Source organism: Chenopodium quinoa, unplaced genomic scaffold, assembly GCF_001683475.1.
Source record: "Chenopodium quinoa cultivar QQ74 unplaced genomic scaffold, ASM168347v1, whole genome shotgun sequence".
Lineage (NCBI taxonomy): Eukaryota > Viridiplantae > Streptophyta > Magnoliopsida > Caryophyllales > Amaranthaceae > Chenopodium > Chenopodium quinoa.
In genome coordinates, this window is record NW_018743722.1 from 2,754,980 (window position 1) to 2,776,981 (window position 22,002).

At 36.3% G+C, this 22,002-nt stretch overlaps 1 protein-coding gene across 1 annotated transcript; it reads right to left on the bottom strand.

The window, feature by feature from the left end:
* Positions 1–11,159: 11,159 nt before the first annotated feature.
* Positions 11,160–16,666, bottom strand: LOC110684600 (ruvB-like helicase 1). Its single transcript, XM_021861038.1, has 4 exons — positions 16,396–16,666; positions 14,431–14,588; positions 12,619–12,768; positions 11,160–11,328 (listed from the first exon to the last, which is right to left on the bottom strand). Exons 1-4 carry the CDS (start codon positions 16,664–16,666, stop codon positions 11,272–11,274), a joined length of 636 nt encoding a protein of 211 aa, XP_021716730.1. The 3' UTR covers positions 11,160–11,271.
* Positions 16,667–22,002: the final 5,336 nt, after the last annotated feature.

The window sequence follows — 22,002 nt, forward strand, 5'->3', positions numbered from 1 at the left end:
TTGTTGAGTTTTCTTTTGATTTTTTTTCCTTCTTTTAGCATCTCTCTCCTTATAGGTATGCATTAAGCTTGTTGCAGGCCATATTTTTGTCATGTGCACACTTACTTTCTTAAGAAATGTGTAGTAGTGCATTTGATAAGCTCTTGCGTGCGTTGAATTATTATTTTCTAGAGCGGTCAAGCTTAGACCTTAAGCAAGCCTTTCTCGGGAAGTAACCCGTGTTTTATTGCTTTCATTTTCTATTCTTTTTAGAATATATTTTCTCTCATGGAAATGTTTGTTTGCCTTTTGCTAGGTACATGACTTGATATACTTTGGTGCTTCGATTTGGACCAAGAATCAAGGAAGTTTGACTCATATGTTTGCTAGCAGGAAGGCAAGGTTCAATTCTTGAGGAAATTAGTTTTGAAAGGTTTAATTGGGTCTTTTGCGGGTATTTACACCCACCTAATATCCGGTAATATCCTTCCTTGCTCTTCCTCAAGTGGATGATGATTTGTTGGACATATGTTGGTTTGATTGGATTGACTTTCTTGTTTTCCCCTCCCATGGATTATTTGATTTATGTTTGAGTGTAATGTCTCATTCAAGCTTGGAGGAGGGTTTTCTATCATGTTTAGTGGGATTTTGATTTATATATGCTATGCACCTTTGTATATGCTTTTCCATATTTCTTTATTTTGAAAAGTCCCAAAAAGTTTTTTGTTTCTATCAAGGTAAATTTGCAATGTGTTTTGTATTGTTCTTGCTTTGGACATAATACTTTTGGACTTGTGTAATTGAATTCTTTTCTTCTTAAATGGTAACGGTGTGCACGGTTTGAGAGTACGCTTGGTTGATTCTAGGATAAAGCATGCTGAGGTAGTTGGTTAGAACTAGTGGGACCATGAAACCAGATTCTACTTGTTTATGGCATGTTGGTAGTTGCTTCCTATAGTCAAATTGACACCAATAGTGAGTTTTTGCTACATCCATGTGAGGTTCATTATTTTTTAAGCCTTCAACATATATTTGCATGAGCGGCATGGATCCTTGACTATTGCGGACCCAATCTAGAATCTTGACTCATAATTCTCAAACTCAAGACCGAGCCATCTAGGGAGGACAAAGGCATTTTTTCGGGGTGGTAATTTTTCTTTTCTAGGATATTTTTCTTACTTTTGATTTTTGGGTTTACATTTGCCTTCTTTCTAACCATTTGAGCCTTTTCCCTTCTTTTCAAGCCACATCTTTAGATATAGAGCCTTTTGTTTCATTTTCGTTTCCATTCTTGGTTTTTGTGAAGCAATTGATCATCATTGTTGGAGTTTGTGATGGAGGAGTTTGGATATTTGGTTTTCTTGAAAGCACATTTATGTTGTGATATTTGTGTGAATAATGGCAAATGAATAAATGAAAAAGCCGTCCAAACTTTAAACACAAAAAAGAGGCAAGGACATATTACATGCAAATTTGTAAAAGCCATCCTTAGTTAAATAGGCTTGAACAATTGCTTTGAAAGAAATAAAAAAAAATGAAAATAAGAAAAATCAAAAAAATTTTGATGTAATTTCTTTTCCTTTTTCAAGAATTGAGGACAATGCTTCCTTTAAGCTTGGGGGAGAAGCGTTTACGCTTTTTATATATATGCTTGTGGTTATAGCTTTGAATAAGCTTGGGGGAGTTGGTTTGTTTTTGTTTGGCGATTGCTTGGTTATGGTGTAAAGAAATGCGCAATCTTTGTTTCACAATTTAGGGTAACCATCAAATTTTGAATTTAGCTTACCTTAACCCTTTTTGCCTTACATTACAACCTTTGGGAAGACCTTTTTACCTAGGGGGTTGAGTCATTCATCGGTGGAGGGAATCATGGGTTATAGCCTAAGGAAAGGGGATGCGAAGTCAAGATGTCGAGTAGCCCAAAAATTTGATCTATTTCCGGTTCCTTCGCGGAATCTATGAGATGCTCACTAAGGGGAGATATGATATTAGTAGGGGGAACGTGGTAAGATCGTTTGGGATGAAAGTGGAGTGTGACAACTAGTTCCTATGCTTAGCATATTTATGTTTCAATCAACCTTAGGTATCTTATAACGTGCATACCATGATTAACTTTAGAAAGGTTGTTATTCATTTAAATTATAGTAACTTTGTAAAGTCCATTTCACAAAGATTTTTGATTAATTGTTTTTCAAACGTTGCTCTTTATTCTTGTATTTTGCCTCATTTTTGCTTCTTTTGTTTTGCTAAATAAGAGTTATAGGTTATCTCTAGGAAACCTTTACGAGAGCATCACTCGTCCTCTAGGGCGATCTAGGGGTTTTAATGGCTTGTCTTTTGTTGCTAAAATTGACCGTGATTCCTACGAAAGTGAGTTAGTGTATATTCTCACCTCCTTCGTTTTCTTTTTATTTTGAATAAGCCCTTCTTTTTCCTTTTTAGCCTTTGTTTTGCTCAGGACGAGCAAAACTCTAGCTTGGGGAATTTGATGAGTGTCATTTATGGCACCCATAGCCCATAGGGTAGTCTTTTAGGATGATTTCATCCCTTTTTCACACTTTCTTATATTATTTTTGGTCCTTTTTCCTTTAGTTCCTCTCTTTTCTTCTTTCTTTGTGTTTTTCGTGTTTTCTTCGTGTTTTCTTTTTATTTGGCCCTTTTTCCCTTTTACTCCTTTCCTTTGTTTACTCTTGTAGGTACCTAGGATTTGTCTTTGCAAAGGGATCAAGATTAGCTATATTGACTAAGCAAGGAGGAAGCAATCTGCTCAGAGAGGGCTTGGAAAGGGCTCGGAGAGGGCTTGGAGAGGCCTTGGAGAGTGCATCAGCTCTTGCAGAGTTACTGCGGGCGCGGGTCTGAAGGCGGGCGCGGGTCCTGAAGGCCGCGGGCGCGGGCTCGATTGCACCAAATTAGCCAAAATCGACTTTGAACTCTCCGCAGTCTGGCCGAGGGCTCCCCGTGGGCGCGGGTAAATTGGAGAGAGCGCTCCATATTAGAGAGACCACGACCCTATGATTACTCTTTGGGAGCAAGAGATTTGCCGCATCCTTGGTACGGGCGCGGGCTAGAAGACCAGCGGACGCGGGTGTTGCCTAGACAGCCCGCGGAGTTTGTTATGGGTTCCGTACCCATTTCCCACGGGCGCGGGATTTCTTAAAGAGGGCGCGGGAATCCTGTTTTCCTTCTTTGCCTATAAATAAACTTGTAATTCCTTTTTGAAAACTAACTTTTAGATAATTTTCATTAGCTTAGTTTTAGAGAGAGAAGTAGAGAGAAGTACTTTGTTTTGGATTTGTATTTCAACATTGAATCATTTGTGCTTGGATTTCTTCATCTTCAATCATTAATATTAGTGAGAATCTCTTTTTTTAGTTCATCTTTACTTGTTTGTCTTAGATTCATGTTTGATTGTTTGATTTCCTTGGATTTGAATTTGATATTGTAGTTGATATTGTTTTCTCTTGATTCTGATTTGGAATGATTATCAATGAAATTTCTAGTGATTTGTTCTTGAATTACACCATGATTAGTGAGTAGATTAGTTGCTAAGGAGAATGGGAAGCATGTTTGATTGATAATTTGAGCTAGTTGATGATCATTGATTGATTGAATTGTTGGAATTAAATTGGTTGACATAGTTTTGCATGTGATTAATTAGATTAGGATTGATCAACCTATAAGATTAATCTAGATTGCATTGCAATTCTTAATGACATGAACCATCAATTTGAGAATTGCTTTAATTGATTGAGTTTGATCGTGATTTCCCTTGATTAGCCATTCATAGTGACCCCTAGCTTGGCCTCTAGGAGATAGCTCTTGAATTCTTTTGATTGCTACTATTGTTTGTCCTTTGCAATGCTTGAATCTATTGAATGAACTATCAATTATCACGATTATTTAACTTGCATGTGGAACCTACATCCCTAGTGTTTAGTTTCTTGAATTACTTGATCAATCTATCTTTGTTACCATAGTACCAACCATTTTCTTTCTACAATCTTCGAAGTAATTTGATTTAGGCTAAAGTTAATACCAACTCACTCCTTAGTGTTTGACGCTATACTTGCCTTATACTAGTATTAGGTTTGTCTAGGTTGTTATAAATTTTGTTTGATCTAGGGATAGACAATTGACGACACGTTTATTCCTCTATCACTTGTACAAGACTATCGCAGCGAAAATTGGAGGTAGTTTGCGGGCGGTATCCCCTAGCTCGAGGAAGATAGTCAAAGCAGCAGGATAGCGTTCCCTAGCTTGTGGAAGGTTGTCACAACAGCAAATGCAACAAATCGGTTACCTTCAAAAGCGTGTGCTCGACGGTGCAAGATACGTGTTTCTTAACTTTCTTATCTGTTTTAACTAACGCTAGTTTGAAGGTATCGGCGTTATAAGAATGATTTAGGATCGCAAAAAATTCAGTGGGGCTTTTCTGTTTCGAAACTTTGACTTTTGTTTTCGAAACTTGTGTTTCTCCAAACTCAGTCAAAGTGGGGGCTTCTGTAGACAGCCATTCGCGTCTCCCCAAAACCAAACCCAGTGATGAATACCTTTCGTGTTGAATCATAATCAAATGAAGTGAAAGTGTGGAAGTATAATGTTGTGGTTAGTTTTTATTTAAAAATCATTCTTCCTGTTTTAAAAAAACCTGCTCTATTTTATGAAAATAGCCAATCCAGTTTATTTTGGTCCATGAAAAGGGTCTAATAATGGTGTAGTTGGATTGGGCTTGAAAACAACTTTCTAAAGATATATTATAAGCCGAATTCCGATTAATAATGAGGAAGTTATGGCAAAAATACAAAACTAGGCCTGGTTTGGTTCTTATATGCGGCCCAATGACCTAGAGGAGGGCCTATTATGAATTATCATTCCTAATGCAAATAGGATTGATTATAGTCTTCTAGAATCTTCTAGAAGGTTCTTTTGAATGCTAATGGGATTAGGATTGATAATTATGTTTTATTAGTTTTATTTGGAATAAAAGAAGTATTTTAAATGAAATTACAATTTTACCCTTTGTATGGATTTTACGATTTGTCTTAATCGAATAATAGATTCCGTGTTGAAAACGCATGGAAAACCTTCTGCATCGCCAAACCACAGAAGCATGTTTTATTCCTTTTCGAACTCTGAATCGTTTCTATCGATTCCCAAAAAATAGTGTCCTGGACCTCCATTTTTCAATAACCAGAAATATATAATACTCTTCTCTTTCTCTAAGCTAAAGCTTCTTCTCTATCTCCCTCTTTTCTAGCCTAGCCATTTACAAACACAATTCCTCATACATTAGTACTAGACAAACCTAACCAAATTCGAATTTTACTTCGCCCTAGACGTGAAAGATTTGATATTTCTGAGGGTTTGGTCCCAAATCTCTATTTCAATTATTTAATTTAATTATTTAATTTTATATTTTCCTTGAAGTTACTAACGTGTGTATTTTTTTATTAGCAAGAGATACGAGGCATCCGAGTAAGTACTTTAATTGTTTAATTGATCTTTTGATATAGGAATCACGCTTATATTGTTATTTTAATTCCTAGTATCATGTTAGGATATTTTATTGCTTCCTAGAATCATGTTTAGGATAATAATTAAGTTTCTTATATTAATTATGTTTTCTAGAATGTTTCCTGTTTCTTTCCTAATAGCATGTTAGTATCATGTTAAGGCTAAAGCTTTAATCTTTGATGTTTAGTGACATGCTAGGGTTTGTTATTAAATATGGTAGTATTATGCCTAGGATCTTGCTATTATTATGCTTTAACATGATTACAATTATTATGATTGTTAATATGTTGCTTGATTATATTTATTGTTATTGCTTGATCACACCTTTTATGCATGTTTAAAGGGAAATGGTACTTGTAATCACACTTACTAAGATAATTAATAATCTTGTTTAAGGTTAATTTGATTATAATTCAAGTGATCACCATTAATAGTTTTATTTGTGCATTAATATTCAACCAATATAGATTAAACAGGTTTAGCGCTAATCTATTGATTGTATGTTGGTCATAAAGCGCACATGAATACGAGTAGAATAAAGTAGAGGCCTAATATTACGGCAGGTTCTTTCTATTTTAGATTGAATTTTTATTGTCATCCCCGAACATCAATCATGGTTCCAGACCTATTGGAGGTGACGATCTCATGGATCGTTAAGGGGTGTAACCTTAACCCTGTGAACGATTTATTAGTTCCTAAAACTTGTTGGCGACTATTTTGCTCTAGCTTCCTTCCCTTTGGACGCCACCATGCTTAAGTATATGATCACATTGGGGTTCAAGTTTGGGGTAATGCTTGAAATATTCCATACAGTAATATTCATGAGGGACAAGCTATTTTAGCATCTGTCACTAGTAGAAAAAAAGCAAAAAGGCACCGCTCAATGGCCACCGGTTTTAAAAAAACCGGTGGGGAAAAAAAGGAAAAATGGGCGGGATTGTGGGGATATATTATTGCCACCGGTTCAAACCAAACCGGTGGGGAAAATGTTATTCCCACCGGTTCAAACCGGTGGGTTTGTGATTAAAAAAAAAACCGCCCCCTTATAAACCCTAACCCTACCTCACTTACTCCACTCTTTCTCAGCCGTCCTCTTTCTCCCTTCCCTCCTTCTCTTTCTCTCTCCTCTCTCCCCTCTCCTCCTTCTCTTCCTCATCTCCTTCTCTCTCTTCCTTTTCGACTCCTTCTCATCTCAAAAAACCAGAAATTCAAGAGCAACATCGACTATTCTGTCTCCTTCTCTTTCTCATCTCCTTTTCTTTCATTTCGAGGACATGCATGAGCAAGAGCAACACTGACTATTCCCAAATTCAATATAATTTTGAGGGTTTTTGTTGAAATTCGAGGTAATCTCTCTTATTTCTTATTATTATTTTGTTTTTTGTTATTTTTGGTGGAATTCGAGGGATGTGGTGGTTTTTGATGGTGGTTGTGTTTATGACAGTTTAAGGTGGGTGGGTTTTTGTTATCTTTGTCCAAATTCGAAATGGATTTTTCTGGGTTTATGAGTTTAATTGATTTCGAAATTTTTCTGGGTTTAATTAATTTTCGAAAATTTTTTGTGTTTAATTGATTTCGAAATTTTTCCGGGCTTTTTTGGGTTTCGTAAATCTGGTTTTTCTGGGTTTTTCGAAATTTTACTGGGTTTTTCAGGGTTTCGTAAATCTGGTTTTTTTCACATTTGGTTGTGAGTTTTATTAATTTCTGGGTTTTTTAAATCAAATTTTCTGAGTTTTAAAATCGATTTTAATTCGATTTCTATTCGATTTTTATTCGATCTTCTTATGGGTTTAATTCGATTTTAATTATGGGTACATGCTTTTTCTGGGTTTTTTTAATGATTTTAATGAATTTATGGGTACATGCTCGATTTATAGATACATGCATAGTGTTCTGAGTTTTTTCTTTTTTCGCAGCTTATGTATATTAGTCGATTTATTTTTTTGTTTTGATTGATGCAGGTATATTGATTTAGATCTTAAATCGAAGAATCATGATGCAGGAATATTGTTTTTGATGTTGTATGGGGTTTTTTTTTTATTTTGATGCTGTAATTTTTTTTTTATTTGTATTGTAATTTTTTTTATATGTTGTAATTGATCAATTTTATTGATTTATATTGTAAATAAAATTTCGTTATATAGATTGATATTGTTTTGATTTATATTTTGATGTTTGTAATTTTTTTTGACTGAATTGTTCTGTTATATTTCTTTTTGAAAAAGACAAAAAAAAATTATGTATATATGTTATTGCCACCGGTTAACCGGTGGAAAAAATAATTAATACCCGAAAACAAAAAAAGCGCGAAACGATAATTGCCACCGGTTAACCGGTGGCAATACCCCTTTTTACCACCGGTTTTGAACCGGTGGCCTTGCTTCGGAGTATTGCCACCTCCCAAATGACCACCGGTTCAAAACCGGTAGCATTGGGGGGTTTTGAACCGGTGGCCAATTCATATTTTCGCCTAGTGTGTCATGGAGAAAATTGAATTAGGTAGAAATCCAATGCTTTTGATTGTTGGAGAAAGCATGCTTACTTTGGATGAATTAAAAAAGGATCCAAAAGAACCTCTTCGAGGTTCTCCAATATAATAACAGATAGAAAATTAATACTTTTAATTACAGAAATAGAAAATATTTAACTTTGTATAGTAATCATAAATATTTGCATTGAATTATTTTAGATGTGGCTAATGGAGAGGCTTGAATTAATTAGCCCTCCTGACAATGTTGATACCTATGCACCAAATTATTTTGTAAGACGGAAGAAACACTTTTCCATAAAGATGGGCCGCTGTGAGTAGAGTTGGATCTTTGAAACTTGCGACTTTGCCATCAAGTGAATCGCTCCTTGGTGGAAAATTGAGAAGATGGTTGTCAATCGTCAACCCTTTTGCCGTCTACCTAGATTGTCAAAGTTGATTTTTTATTACTCTTCCAGAAGACAATATGGCCTTGCTCTAACTGCTCAATCTAGTGATCTTAGTTGTCCCTATGAATTTCTCGTTTCCCAGGATGTAGAGAGATTTGATGATTATTGGTGTGCTGGACCTTTATGGGAAGTTGTTACCCAAAAGGTCCCATCTTTCTTGTCTAGGGATATGAAGCAATGGCTACTTGGTAGATCTCAAAAGGACAAGAACAAAGCTCGGAAGCTGAGTAAGGCTAATGTGAAAGACCGCCTAAGGGATAAGAAAATTCCTCCTAAGGAGCGCTTAGGTGAAAGAGTTGAATTCAAAACTACATTTATGCATAAGAAGAAAAGTTCTACTAAGGGCAAAGAGAAGAGAAAATCTTACTCTACAGAAAAGAAAGTGTGGGTTAAAAATAAGCACGGTGAAATGGCTATTGGAGAAACCATCAACACCAAGATGAGTATAGATCTTCGAAAGGATGCTTACTAGAAAAAGTGATGGATGATGAAGAGGAAGCGGACAAGAATTGGAAAAGAGGTAGAAAAGAGAAGATAGATTAGAGAATTGCTTTACTTTTAACTTAATTAGACAGTTTTAATTTTAAGTCAATTCTATCTTTAAACTTCATTTAAAATTCCATCAATAATGTAATTTTTACTTTATTTCATTAACACAATTTTCATCTTTTTTAATTAAACTAACTTTTACATTAAAAATTTTATTAAAGCAATGAAATTGTCTTGAATTTTTCCGAGAATTATTCGAGGACAAAAGTCGAAAATTTCCAAAAAAAACACCGAAATTTATCCAGATCGACGCATAACGTCTGGCGCTGCGAATTTGAACTTGTCGCCGTATGACATTATTGTCGCGATGAACTGGTTCTTGTTGATGTGAAATAGCTTTGGCGTGTCGCGCTAGAATTGATTATTGGGCGCCGGCTACTTTGTTGATGACGAATTGATTTTTTTGTGAAGATTAAAGTGGCCTCACCCTTTAGGGGGTTGCCTACGTATCCTTTCCTAAGGAATTAGGCCAAACGTAGATCCCTTGAGTATCCTACTCAAGTAATTATGGGTAGTAATTCTTAAGTTGGTCAAGATTTGTCATATTTGAAAATTCATTGCCATCTATATCAGTTAGTTTTGTGGCACCTCCTGATAGGATAGTTTTGATAATGTATGGTCTGGACTATCTAGGACTAAATTTGCCTCTTGGGTCTAGAACACTTTTCCTTAATGCTTTTAACAACAAGTCTCCTACTTTAATGTTTGTTGTCTTAACCTTCTTGTTAAAGTGTTTAGCCATATGAGTTTGGTAGTATTGCGTATGATGTAGAGCTTCTAGTCGTTTTTCATTATGTAGAATGAGCTCCTCATATCTTGCTCTAGTCCATTCGACTTCGTCGAGTTTACTTTCCAACGCAATGCGCAGGGAAGGTATTTCTAGCTCTATAGGTTGTACGGCATCCATTCCATAGACTAAGGAGAATTACATATTTCTTGTTGTTGAGCGAATTGACGTACAGTAACCCAAAGAGTATAATGGAGTTTGTCATCCATTTTTGTAATTTTTTGTCATTTTCTCGATGATGGTCTTTAAATTCGTATTGGCTGCTTGTACTGCACCATTTTCTTGAGGCCTATATGTGGAATAGTGGTGATGTTGAATTCCGCACTTTTGTAGCAATTCTTCACATTCTGCTTGAAAGTGAGTTCCATTGTTACTTATTATTTCATGTGGGACTCCGTATCAACATAAAATATTTTTTTCGATATAGAGTGCTACATGCTTTGCAGTGAGGTTTGCGTATGATGCTGCTTTGACCCACTTTGTGGAGTAATCGATTGCTACTAGGATGTATTCATAACCTCCCGTCCTAGGAGGAGTAATCTTTCTAAAGATATCTATTCCCAAGGTTGAGAATGGCCATGGTGACGTATAGGTGTAAAGGAGTGATGGAGGCACGTGCTGCAAATTAGCATACTTTTGGCATTTCGGACATCTTTTTACGTAGTGATAACAAACCCTATTCATAGTAGTCCAATAATATCCTTTGCGCATTATCTTTTGGTCTATCATCTTGCCATAAACATGAGTTCCACATACTCCTTCAAGGACTATTCTCATGGCTCTTTGTGCTTCTTTTTTGCCTAAACACAAGAGAGCTCGACCTTTAGGTACCCTTTTGTCTAGCTCATTGTCTATGAGTACATATTTGGAAGCCAAATGTCTTAAGGATCGTTTTGTTCTTTTGTCAGCGTGGAGTGGATATTCTCCTTTGGTGACATAATTGAGGATGTCTGTAACAAAGTTCTTCTTCTTGGACTACCTCATCATCTTTAATGGTTTGAATTTAAGCAGCACTAGTAGAAAAATAGCTATCCGTAACGGGCAAAAATAGTCTATCCGTAACGGGCAACAGGCGTTACGTATGCTGCCGTTACGGATAGGCTATGTTATTCGTAACGGGCATTTTGACTGCCCGTTACAAATAACGGGTTATTCGTAACGGGCAGTTTGACCCCAAATTAAAAAAAAAATGCAGCAGGTGATACCTGCTAGTCTGCTATCCTGATAATCTGCTATGATGCCAAATTTTAATTACTATTATCAATAATAATAATAAATGTAAAATTGAATTAATTATAAAATCAAATATACAACTTTCAAAAATGTCCAAATTGACTTTACAACAACTCTCAACATGAGTCAAAAGCTACTAAATAAATAATACTCTGTAATACAACATGAAAATTTAAACAAGTTTTATATTCCATATAGTAGACTAAGAACTTGAAAAATCTTGTAGAGTTGTATACTGTCTTGATGAAGCTTAAATTTTGTACAGCCATCTTTTAGGAATTGGTCAATGAGGTAGCCATGGGCTCCATGGATCTCCACTCCATCAAAACCTGATAATGCAGTTTATTCACTACAAATAAATAACCTATTAAGACATAAAATTGAAGCATTCTCCTCATATAACAAACTAAATCAGCAACAACCCATATTACATTCAGAGCAAAACAATGAACACTTCTTCTACAGTCAGAAAATACAAAACACTTTGTGTGTAGGCAACCCCCGCTTGCCCTACAGCAATTTCAGAAAATCAAGCGAACCCTAGAACACAACCACCAGAGTATTTCATGTAATTGCCAACATCAAAACCTGCTTATGCCAGCCAGCCAAAGTAATATCTTTCTATAATTTGGGAGATTAGATAATAATACATGGAGATTAGAAAAGTGTGTCGAGTAATTAGTTGTTTGCTTAGTGCTTATTAGCATATTAGCCAAAGAATCATAAAAACTTTATTATATACAATTTTCGCTAATTTTCTATATGATCTTTGGTTGATTGCAGGATTAAATATCATTCATCATTCATTTGCCTCCCCTAATCCCCGGATTTGACATGAAGATTGGCATTGGTTTTTGTTGTCAGGATATTCAATGGATTAAACAAATCAGCCATGATGTACTTGAGATTCTAAGCTCTATCGCGCTATATCATTACTTTCTAAATTTGATATTTATAATGCTAATAAGCAACACAACACAGGTTACTGAATTCAAAAATTCATCTGCATTTAACTAAAATCAGATACTGAAGCAAGAAATGCAGTAACTGACAACGAACCATCCGAGTGTATATAACAACGAATAATGAATCAATGTATTTCCTTTGTCCGAAATCTAAAACAATCAGTAATTGATTTGCATATCTAGACAGTTAACATCAAACCTAGACCTAAGCATCAGGTGTTTACTTAAGAATCATTTCTGAACACATAATTTAATGTTTTTTTCTTCTTCTATAAAATTTAATACATTCATTAAAAATCTATTTGGCTTTTAAGCCTACCTAGAGCATGTTGTGTCCAAAAGAAAAATTCTTCAAACTGGAATAATGTTGCAGGTATTTCATTAGCTGATGAATTATTGTTATTTTTATCAGTGTATAACTTGTAGTCATGAAAATTAATAGTACATGCCCAATTGAGGTTATTAATCCCGGAAAATAAAAGATGGCACCAAATCTAACAAGAAATGTCCAAGGAAATAGACATGGTAAACATAAACTCACTCACTTAACTGAGGTTATGGGAGAAAAGGAGTATATAAAAGAACACATAATATGACCACACAAGACAAGATATGGCATAACATCGATCCATGAACAAGAGTATGGATATATACCTTTTCCTTTATCAAAGCAAAGTAGATATTCGGATCCAGCTTCAATTGCTTGGTTCCTGATCTAGTTCTTAGCCCAAAAGTTACATGACTAATGCTCTCACCATGGTCAGCAGTCACACTCTCAGTTTCTTCAAGGGAGAGCTTAGTCACCTAAAATGTAAGTAGGTGATTGTGTAAGAATCTCAAGAAACTTTCAACAATAAAATCCAGTTTATATTAACAAATTCCAAAAAAAAAGAAAGACACATATTGAGAGGTTGAAGAGCTTACAACAAGGAACACTAAATGACGCAATAAACTAGTAAAATCCATCCCAATAAAATCAACTTAAATATTATCTAATTTCTTACTCCATTATCTAAAATTAAATCTTCAAACTGACAGTTAAACAATTTTTCATATTCTATTCACATAAGACACCTTAACATATCTTATTGTTGAATTTCCTTGAAAAAATTCTGATTGTTCTTCAACTACTACATTTATTTTAATTATAAGAAAAAAAAAAGTAACATCATTATTAACACCAGCAGCAGCCAATGATGGCTTCAATCAGAATTTCTGAGAATAGATCAGAAAAAAAAAAATTAAAAAAAAAAGAAGAACAATATAATAACTAATAGAGAGTATAACAAAGCGCTGAATCATTATTCTTTGGATTTTGAGAATAGATCAGAGCCAAGAGACCTTAACCATGCTAGCATATAATGTTCTGTAAAATAAATTAGTTTAAAATTCAATAAAATCAGGTCAGATTCAACAAAATCTTATCAAATATAAACAAAATCTGCTCACCTAATTCTAAGGTATGAATGAAGACTCTTGTCTATAATTTAATCACGGGAGAAGACCTCCTCTTTTTATTCAGTTTTTGACTGCTTATTTAATTCCACAAACTTTACAAGAGAAATTTAAATTATAAAAAAAGGGAAATCGAAAAGAGCAAAAATCAAGGGGAAAAGCGAGAGAACTGAGCGCATCGGAGGAGGATGGTTCTACAGTTTATTCAGTCTTCCACTTTACTTTTCATCTTCCATTATTATCCCAACACATTATTCATCAAAATATTTCAAGAGACACCATGAAAACGCAGCAAAAAATCGAGATATAATAAAAATATGTAGCTGGCATACACCCGAAATCAAATAACAATCAATCACGAGTAAACAAATAAACCTCAAAGAATTAATTCCTTTTACACAGTTTGAATTAACAATACTAGCTAAAACCCCAGAAAAACATTCAATCCCTTCCACCCAAAAACATCAAAATTAGCTTCAACTCAGCAAATCTGGGTAAATCAAACTCCAAAAACCTCGAAAAATCACGAGTCATATCATAAGCCATAAAATTAAATAACAAAAATCATCAAAACAATACCAGTTTAAACCTTTAGCTTAGAAACAAAGATCTGTAGTATATAATTTACGGTGCTGCAGGTATTTGAAAAAGGCATAATTTTTAGGGAAAAAAAAATTAAATAAAAATCTAAAAGCAGAAAAACCCTTGTTTCGAAAACATAATTTCAGGATAAATTATCAAATTAGGCTCAAAAAAACACATAAATTTAGGCATGTTTGATTCAATTATCAAATTACGCTCGGGAAATCACATAATTTAAGGCATATTTGATACAATTATCAAATTCGGGTCATAATTTTGTTTTCTAACAACATAATCGCTGGTTATGATCTTTCATAATCTTACTAATTTGAACCATTCAGATATTCGAACCTTAAACAATTAAATTAAATCAAAGATAAACCCTAGATTGTGAAATTGATAAGATTAGAAAAAGAAACTTTAACTTGCTTCAGAAGCTGCTTCAATGGAGAACGTCAAGTGCGCTTCAATGGAACGCTTCAATTGCTTGGACTGACGAAATTCAATTTGATTTGATTTTATTTCTTTTGCAAAGAGGAAAGCTGGGTTGACTAAGCTAGATCTAGCGAGTTGGAGAATGGAAAAGCCTTAAAGAAAAATCAATAAACCCTCCGATCTAAAAATCATCAAAACCCCCAATTTCACCATTTTTTCTCTCTCCTCGTCCCATATCGCCATTTTTCTCGCCTTGTTTCATCACCAATTGAATGGGGAAGATTGATGGAGGAGAGAAGAGGAGAGAGAGTGACTGAGTGTGAAATGAGAGAAAAGAGGTGAATGACGGCTAGGCAAACCCTAATAAAAAGCCAAAGCCAAGTAATGGGCTCCTCTTATCATTTAGGCCACGCTCAAGCAGTTGTATCGGGCTCAATATGCCCGTTACTTGTAATATAATATCCGTAACGGGCAAATGATGACGGTTACATTTAAATAAGTATTCGTAACGGGCAATATTTTGCCCGTTACGAATAACTAAGTATTCGTAACGGACACTATTTTGCCCGTAACAAATAGCCTGTTACGAATGAGATTTTTTCCACTAGTGCAGGTTTAGGTCTCTTTTCAATCATCAAAGGAATTTGCTCAAAATCTGTGGGAATTCTAACCATTGAGGCTAGCCTTGCCAACACATTAGCAAATTGATTTTACTCTCTTGATAGATATGTGTATTCCACCTTTTCTAACTGATTAGTGAGAGTTTCCAGATATGTTTGGTAAGAAGCCAAGCTTTCGCTACTTACTTTTCACCTTTTTGAAATTTGGTTGTTGATTAAAGAAGAATCTCCGAATATTCGAAGTTTCTATACTCCCAATGCCAAAGTTGTTTTGAGGCCAAGCACAAATGCTTCATATTCCGCAACATTTTTGGTAACGTCAAAATCTAACTTTATGAAGATGGGACATGTTCCTCTTTAAGTGATACTAATAATACTCGTACACCACAACCCTTTTGGTTTGATGCTCCATCGAAGTATAACGTCTAAGTATCATCTTCTGTAGGCATTAAGTCTTTTTCTAGAAACTCATTTCATGTATAGGCGTCGAATCTTCTATTGTTAATCCAAGACCACTGATCCTTTGATAGCCTTTTGAGGCATGAATCATAATCAAATTGGGCTAAGTTGACTATCCATCTTGATATTCGCCCATTAAGTTTAGATTTCTCGAAGAGATACTTTAGTGGATCAATCCGAGATACTACATACACTGTATGAATGAGTATGCAGTGTCTTAACTTGGTTGTGGCCTACACCAATGCGAGGCACAATTTCTCAAGTGGTGTGTAGCGTACTTTATACGCGAGCATCTTTTTGTTTAAGTAGTAGATGGAGTTTTGTTTTCCTTCTACTTCCTGTGCGAGCATACCCCTCATTGTCTCTTTGGTGACTGTTTAATATAACCTAAGAGTGATTCTCGGGAGCGCAGGTGCTAATGTAGGAGGATTAGCGAGATAGACTTCGATTTTCTCAAAATCTTTTTGACACTCATTGTCGCATATTAATGGCACGTTCTTCTTTAGTTTCTTGAATATTAGCTCACATATCGTGGTTAATTTGGATATGAACCTACTTATATATTACAACCGGCGAATGAATCCTCGAATTTGTTTCTCGGGTCTTGGGAGGCGGCATAAACATGATTGCTTTAATCTTGGTTAGGTCTATCTCTATTCCTCTAGTGCTAACAAGAGTTTTCTCGAGGTAACTCCAGAGGATCAATTTGATGGATTCAACCTCATGTTGTATTTCCTCAGCCTTTCAAAGAATTTTCTTAAGGCTACTAGATTTCCTTGACGATCTTTTGATTTTATAATCATATCATCCACGTAGACTTCTTTTTCTTTGTGCATCATGTCATGTGGTGAGGCAGTATCTGCTCTTTGGTAAGTGTCACCTGCGTTTTTCAACCCGAATGGTATTAGCGTGTAACAATAAGTGCCCCATGGCATTAGGAACGTAGTTTTTTCCATATCTTGCTTGGCCATGAGAATCTTGTTGTACCCTGCGTATCCATCAATAAACGAGAGAAGCGCATGATTTGCTGTGTTATCTACCGAAATGTCGATGTGTGGTAAAGGGAAGTCGTCCTTTGGGCTTACCATATTTAGATCTCTATAGTCGACACACAGTCTTACCCTTCCATCTTTCTTTGGAACTGATACCATATTTGCAACCCATTCGGAATATTTAGATACCCTGATAAAACCTGCAGTAATTTCTTTTTAAACATCTTATAATATTTTAAGAGCTACGTCGGTTTTCATTCGATGTAACTTTTGTTTTACAGGTTTCATTCCTGGAATTAGTGGTATTGTGTGTTAAGATATTTCTCTATTTATTCCTTGCATATCTTCATATGACCAAGTAAATACATCGATAAATTCTTTTATTAGATTAATTAAACCGGTTCTTTCTTCTTTAGTAAGAGTTAGTCCGATTTTAACTTCTCTTTTAACGTTTGGGTATTTTGAGATAACCACGGTTTCAATATCTTCTATTAGTGGTGTTTTATACTCAATTGTTTTCATTGCATTAGTTATTTCTTTTTCACTTTCATTGTTAGTTAAGCAATGCTCGTCATCTAGGGTTAAGGAATGACACGAGGAGTAAGCGAAAGAAGACATATTATTAAATTCGAAAATAATTACATCAAATAGGGTATGTATGTTAAGACTTGACTACAAACTATCCAAGGAGTAGGTGTTAAAGTAAAAGAACAAGGGAGAGGTAATATAGCTAAGGATTTTGAAGACTTGATGGGGGAAGACTCACATTCAGACTCTGACTCAGACGACTTTTCGAACATAGGTCCTTATCTTGTTGTTATGGAGATCTTCTATCTGCTTGGTGTAGTCACCTTCACAGTCTTTCGCCATCCATGAACTAATCTCTCTACTGGAGTGATAAGCTTTAAGGGGTTAAAGCTCTCACTTTGTAGTGCTGTCTGAATGAGCGCGGAGTTGTCTTCAACATATTTTGGCTCACTCTTCTTATGCGCAAAAAGAAGTCCCATGAGATTAAAGTCAAAGCACAGAGGTGATTTCTCCTTATAGATAGGAGTTCGGATATCATCTATGAAGTGGAAATCCAGGAAGATTTCGAACCCATGTTGTCTTATTCCATCTTTGACAAAAGGCTCAGGAAATTCGTAGCAGGGATAATCTTCACCCTCTCTTATAAATTGTCCATTTAGGGTGAGGGGAATTGATCCATTGGGATTGCTTTCTTTTGGGTACAAGAGTTTCTCCATGCATTAGCCTTTTCCCGTGCTTGCTATAGTCTTTCGGAGCCGGTTCAAAACCAAGTCCAAAAGTATATAATTTAGGAAGGCCAGGCGATTTCGTTTGCATTGCTACTCCTTTCTTCTTTCATAGAGTCATTCTAGGAAAGTGTCCATGTTTTCGAATTATACCATTAACTACATATTTGAATGGAGGTCGTAGCAAATAGGTGTCCTTTTATCTTCCTCGATTAAGGAGACATATTCTGCGTCAAAGCCGCATAGATCTTCATCGTTGTCATCATGCTCCACGTTTATGAGAGGCTTATCGATTCCCTTGATTCTTATTTGGGAAGCATTGATTGTAACAGGAATTCCTCCAACTATGGCCTTTTCTTGTTGATGAAGGGATGAAGGGACGGCCTTAAGGTCATGAAGCCAAGGGTGTCCCAACAATAAGTTGAAAGAAGCTTTAATATCTACCATTGGTAAAGTAGTAGCATGTTCTATAACTCCTGCTGTGACATTCATAGTAATAGTCCCAAGAGCTTGGCGATGAGTGTTGTAAAAAGATCTTATTCTTTGTGTGGAGGGAGACATGTGTTCATCCCTTATTCCCAACATCCTCACGGTTCGTAGTGGGAAAAACATTAATTGCTGACCCGTTATTTACAAGAGTCATTGGGAAATTCATTCTCTTGTAGAATACTGTGAGGTTTAAGGCCTTATTTTGTTTGTCGCCTTCTTGAGGTAAGTCCTTGTCAGAAAAGGTGATTAGATTGATTAGACTTGGAAGATCACTCGTGAGGAAATTAGCTAATCCCTTAAGAGTGGTTTCTTATTCTATCCCTACCTTAGCTAAAGCATCCATTACTACAACTCTATGTTCACGGGATATGGCTACCTTAGTCTTTTTAAGTTTTGTGACAACATCGTTGTCTTCTATGATTGGTATGGGAACTTGTTGGGTAGTAGGAATAGGTTGTACAGTGATGGGAGGTTGCACTCTCCCTAATCTTATGAGAACATCTATGGGTGAATCTTCTTCATCCTTAATGTCATCTACTTGGTATATTGTGGAAAGTGGGGTTTCTTCCACATCTTTAAGGTAGACATCCTCATCATCACTTTCTTAGACTTTGTTGATGGTAACATCCCTTTCTAGTGGGATTTGGACTAACTTTTTACTATCAATTAACCCCTAGATTAGATCATTAAATTTGAAACAGTGTTCTATGGTATATCCTCCTGCTTGATGATATGAATAATAGAACTTTTCTGTCCTTTTCAAAGATTCAAATGGTATTGGCTTGAGAAGTTTGATCTTCCCACTCTCTAAGAGCATTTTTAACATGTTTGCGTAAGAAGTCCAATCGGAGTGTAAGGCTTGTCACTCCTTTTGGGTGCTTCGATTACTTGGAGAAAAAATGGCTTTCTCCTGGTAATCTCTGTAGGTGTCATCTCTTTAATGTCACGTTTATTTTGAGCCATAATTATGTGATCGAGGGCCTCACGACATATGTCTTTTCCTTCCCTCACCAATTGTGTGAGGACCTATACTTCCTTTTTCGTGGCATGTTGTCGACCTGTGGGAGGATCACTCATGGCATCGAAGAAGGTTTCCTGTTCTTCCTCAATAGCATGGGATCCTTTGACTGGTTTAATGAGGGATGATGGGTCAATATTATTTTCTTCATCAGAAATAGCCAAAGAATCTGAAAGTAGGGTGCTAATGATTCTTGGCTTCTTGCTTGTAGGAGGCAATGGGAGTTTGTTGTTATCAATCAGATCTTGAATAGTTTCCTCCAGCTTCTAGCAATTTTCAGTAAGATGGCCCCTACCTTGATGGTATTTACAATTTGCATTGGGGTTCCAACTAGCCTTCCTCCTTTTAAACGGTGGATCTCCAAATGGTCCAATGGGAGTTATAAGATCTTTTGCATTAAGGCAATCAAATGCGGTGTCATAACTCATACCAATAGGAGTAAAGTTCTTTCTAAATGGCTTCTTTTGTCCTGAATTTTTTATAGCAAGGACTTCATTCACATTAAAGGTACTAACGTTGTTTGAGTGGATGGTTTTGGAAGAAGAAGGATTGTCGTTCTTCTTTCCTTTCCAGCCACTGTTGGAGTTGTTAGCATCTTTTTACTTTGTAAGGTCGTCCTCGATGTTGATTCTTATGTCATAAACGACCTTAAAAGTATTCAGATTAATTTGATAGTTGAGATGCTTAGAATATATTTCTTAGAGGTTCTTAATGCACATTCTTGCAGATTGTTGGGGTTTGGTAAGTTCAACTTACCGCGGAAACGACCCCGACCAAAAGAACCACTCGCAATTAAGAAAACCATAAAGCATAACAAATAAACATAAAAGGATAGAATCGGAATTTAACTTTGACGCGTGCTTCGCCCGACCTAATGGGATCTTACTTGAAATCTTTAGCTTCGAAAATACCAAGCCTCCAACGGTATCCACCCACAATGGACGAACACCGACTTTTAGGTCCGCTACATTGGAGTTAGCAAGGTCCGACCAAAACACGAGTGATTAAATGAGTTCAAAGGTTTTCACAATGGTGATGCCTTTTTCAACTCTCACTCAAGTGATTTTCTCAATACCTCACCCTGGGTATTTATAGGGAAAACAAGATAGTGAAAAGGCTCTCCCATTAATGTGGGAAAATTTGATTTTTCCATTTTATTTTAAAGCTAAAATAAAATTAATAATCAAACTAGTAATAAATCAACAAGTGGCAAGGTCATGAGAGAGGTTAGGTGAGGACCATTGGGAGGAGGGGGACCAAACTTGCTCCCCACTCCCTCTCCAAAAACCACCCAACTCATCCCTCAAGCCTCCTCTTACAATGCGCCACATGGCACTACACCTGGGCACTAAGGCACCCAAGGTGGGCTGCCATGTGCGGCTTCCAGCAGGCCTAACACAAGCGTGCGGGCTGCTAGGCGCTACTGGCCAGCAAGCCCAGCACGGCTTGTGCGGGCTGCTCGTGCTCTCAGCCAGCAAGCCGCGCATCAAAGATGCGGGCTGCTACTGAGAGTTGATGCTCCTTGCGCACGTTGGCCAGCGTTGCTAGCATGCGATGCTAGCATTGGTGCGCTAGCACGCACCAACAAGCCTGGGCTCGGCTTGGTGTGCATGCTAGCCACCATGCTATACCAAATTCCCCTAGCACTCGGTTTGCTCGGGGCATTCCGATGCTAGGGGTATTATGGTCTTGTTGATTTATTATTTTCATGTCTCGTCTTTTATTATTTTGATTGACTTTCGACGCTCGGTTTCGACAATATAAGCTCGAATTTTTGACGTCTAAATATTAAATACTCGGGCGACGAATTAATTTCTTCCGAATTAATTCGTCGATTCAGTTCGTATATTTGCTAGGGTGTGACCCGAAGGGTTCAGTCAAGATTAAGCTGAATATTAATTATACATTAATATTGTTGATAGGAAGCGGTCTCTACCCAGGCATTCCGATCACATGACCTTACTGAATATATATTCGCTTTCTAATAATTCTGAACCCGCTATCAGAATAATATACTTGTTCGAAGGACACCATTCCTTTTAATCTCCCAATTGTCCTTCTAGACAAGTGTGCATTTTGTGTACAACCTTTTTCCTATGTCTCTTCATGAACTATAAGGTAAGATTATTTCGTCATCCTTATTACGTTTAAAAGTGTTTCTCGATTCCAAGTCCGACTGTCAATAAACAAATGATTTCTAAAATCCATCCCAGCACGGCCATGCATTTTTACAGTCTCGCTCTACGAGAGGACTTGTATACAACAAAGACATCTTCCCTATTTTAGTAGGGGGACATTCCCAGTCTTGTAATGTAGCTCCTCATACTGAGAGGACTTAGCCGCCCGAGTGTTGTCGTTATAATCCCCTATTACGGCAGACGTTTGACAACATCAAAATGGACTAGTACTCAAAACAAGAGAACTCACAATACTCATGGTCAAGGAAATAGGTTCCGATAGCAATAATGAGAAGTATACTTTATGACGATTTTTATTCTCTTAAAGTATTCTCATAGGTCGATCCAGTATGGCTCTAAACCAATACCTGTGCAAATGATTTATGACAATCATGTCCTCGTAGCACAAGAAACAGTGCTATAAATCAAACTACACACTAATCTCAATTGGTCATTAATCGTCCATCGTTTAAATGACCTCAATTAGGGACAATTTTCGATTATAATATTCAATGTTCACTTAATAGGTGTTTCCTTATCAAGACTGGTCTTGATACC

Excerpts from the sequence above, each read along its gene's own strand:
- LOC110684600 (XM_021861038.1), bottom strand. The coding sequence starts at position 16,666 with ATGGTATCAGTTCCAAAGAAAGATGGAAGGGTAAGACTGTGTGTCGAC. Across the intron at positions 14,589-16,395 it reads ATTCGGGTTGAAAAACGCAG|GCTTTTCCATTCTCCAACTC; the intron begins GTGACACTTACC and ends TTTTTCTTTAAG. Across the intron at positions 12,769-14,430 it reads CCATTGAAGCAGCTTCTGAA|GTGACTAAGCTCTCCCTTGA; the intron begins GCAAGTTAAAGT and ends CTTACATTTTAG.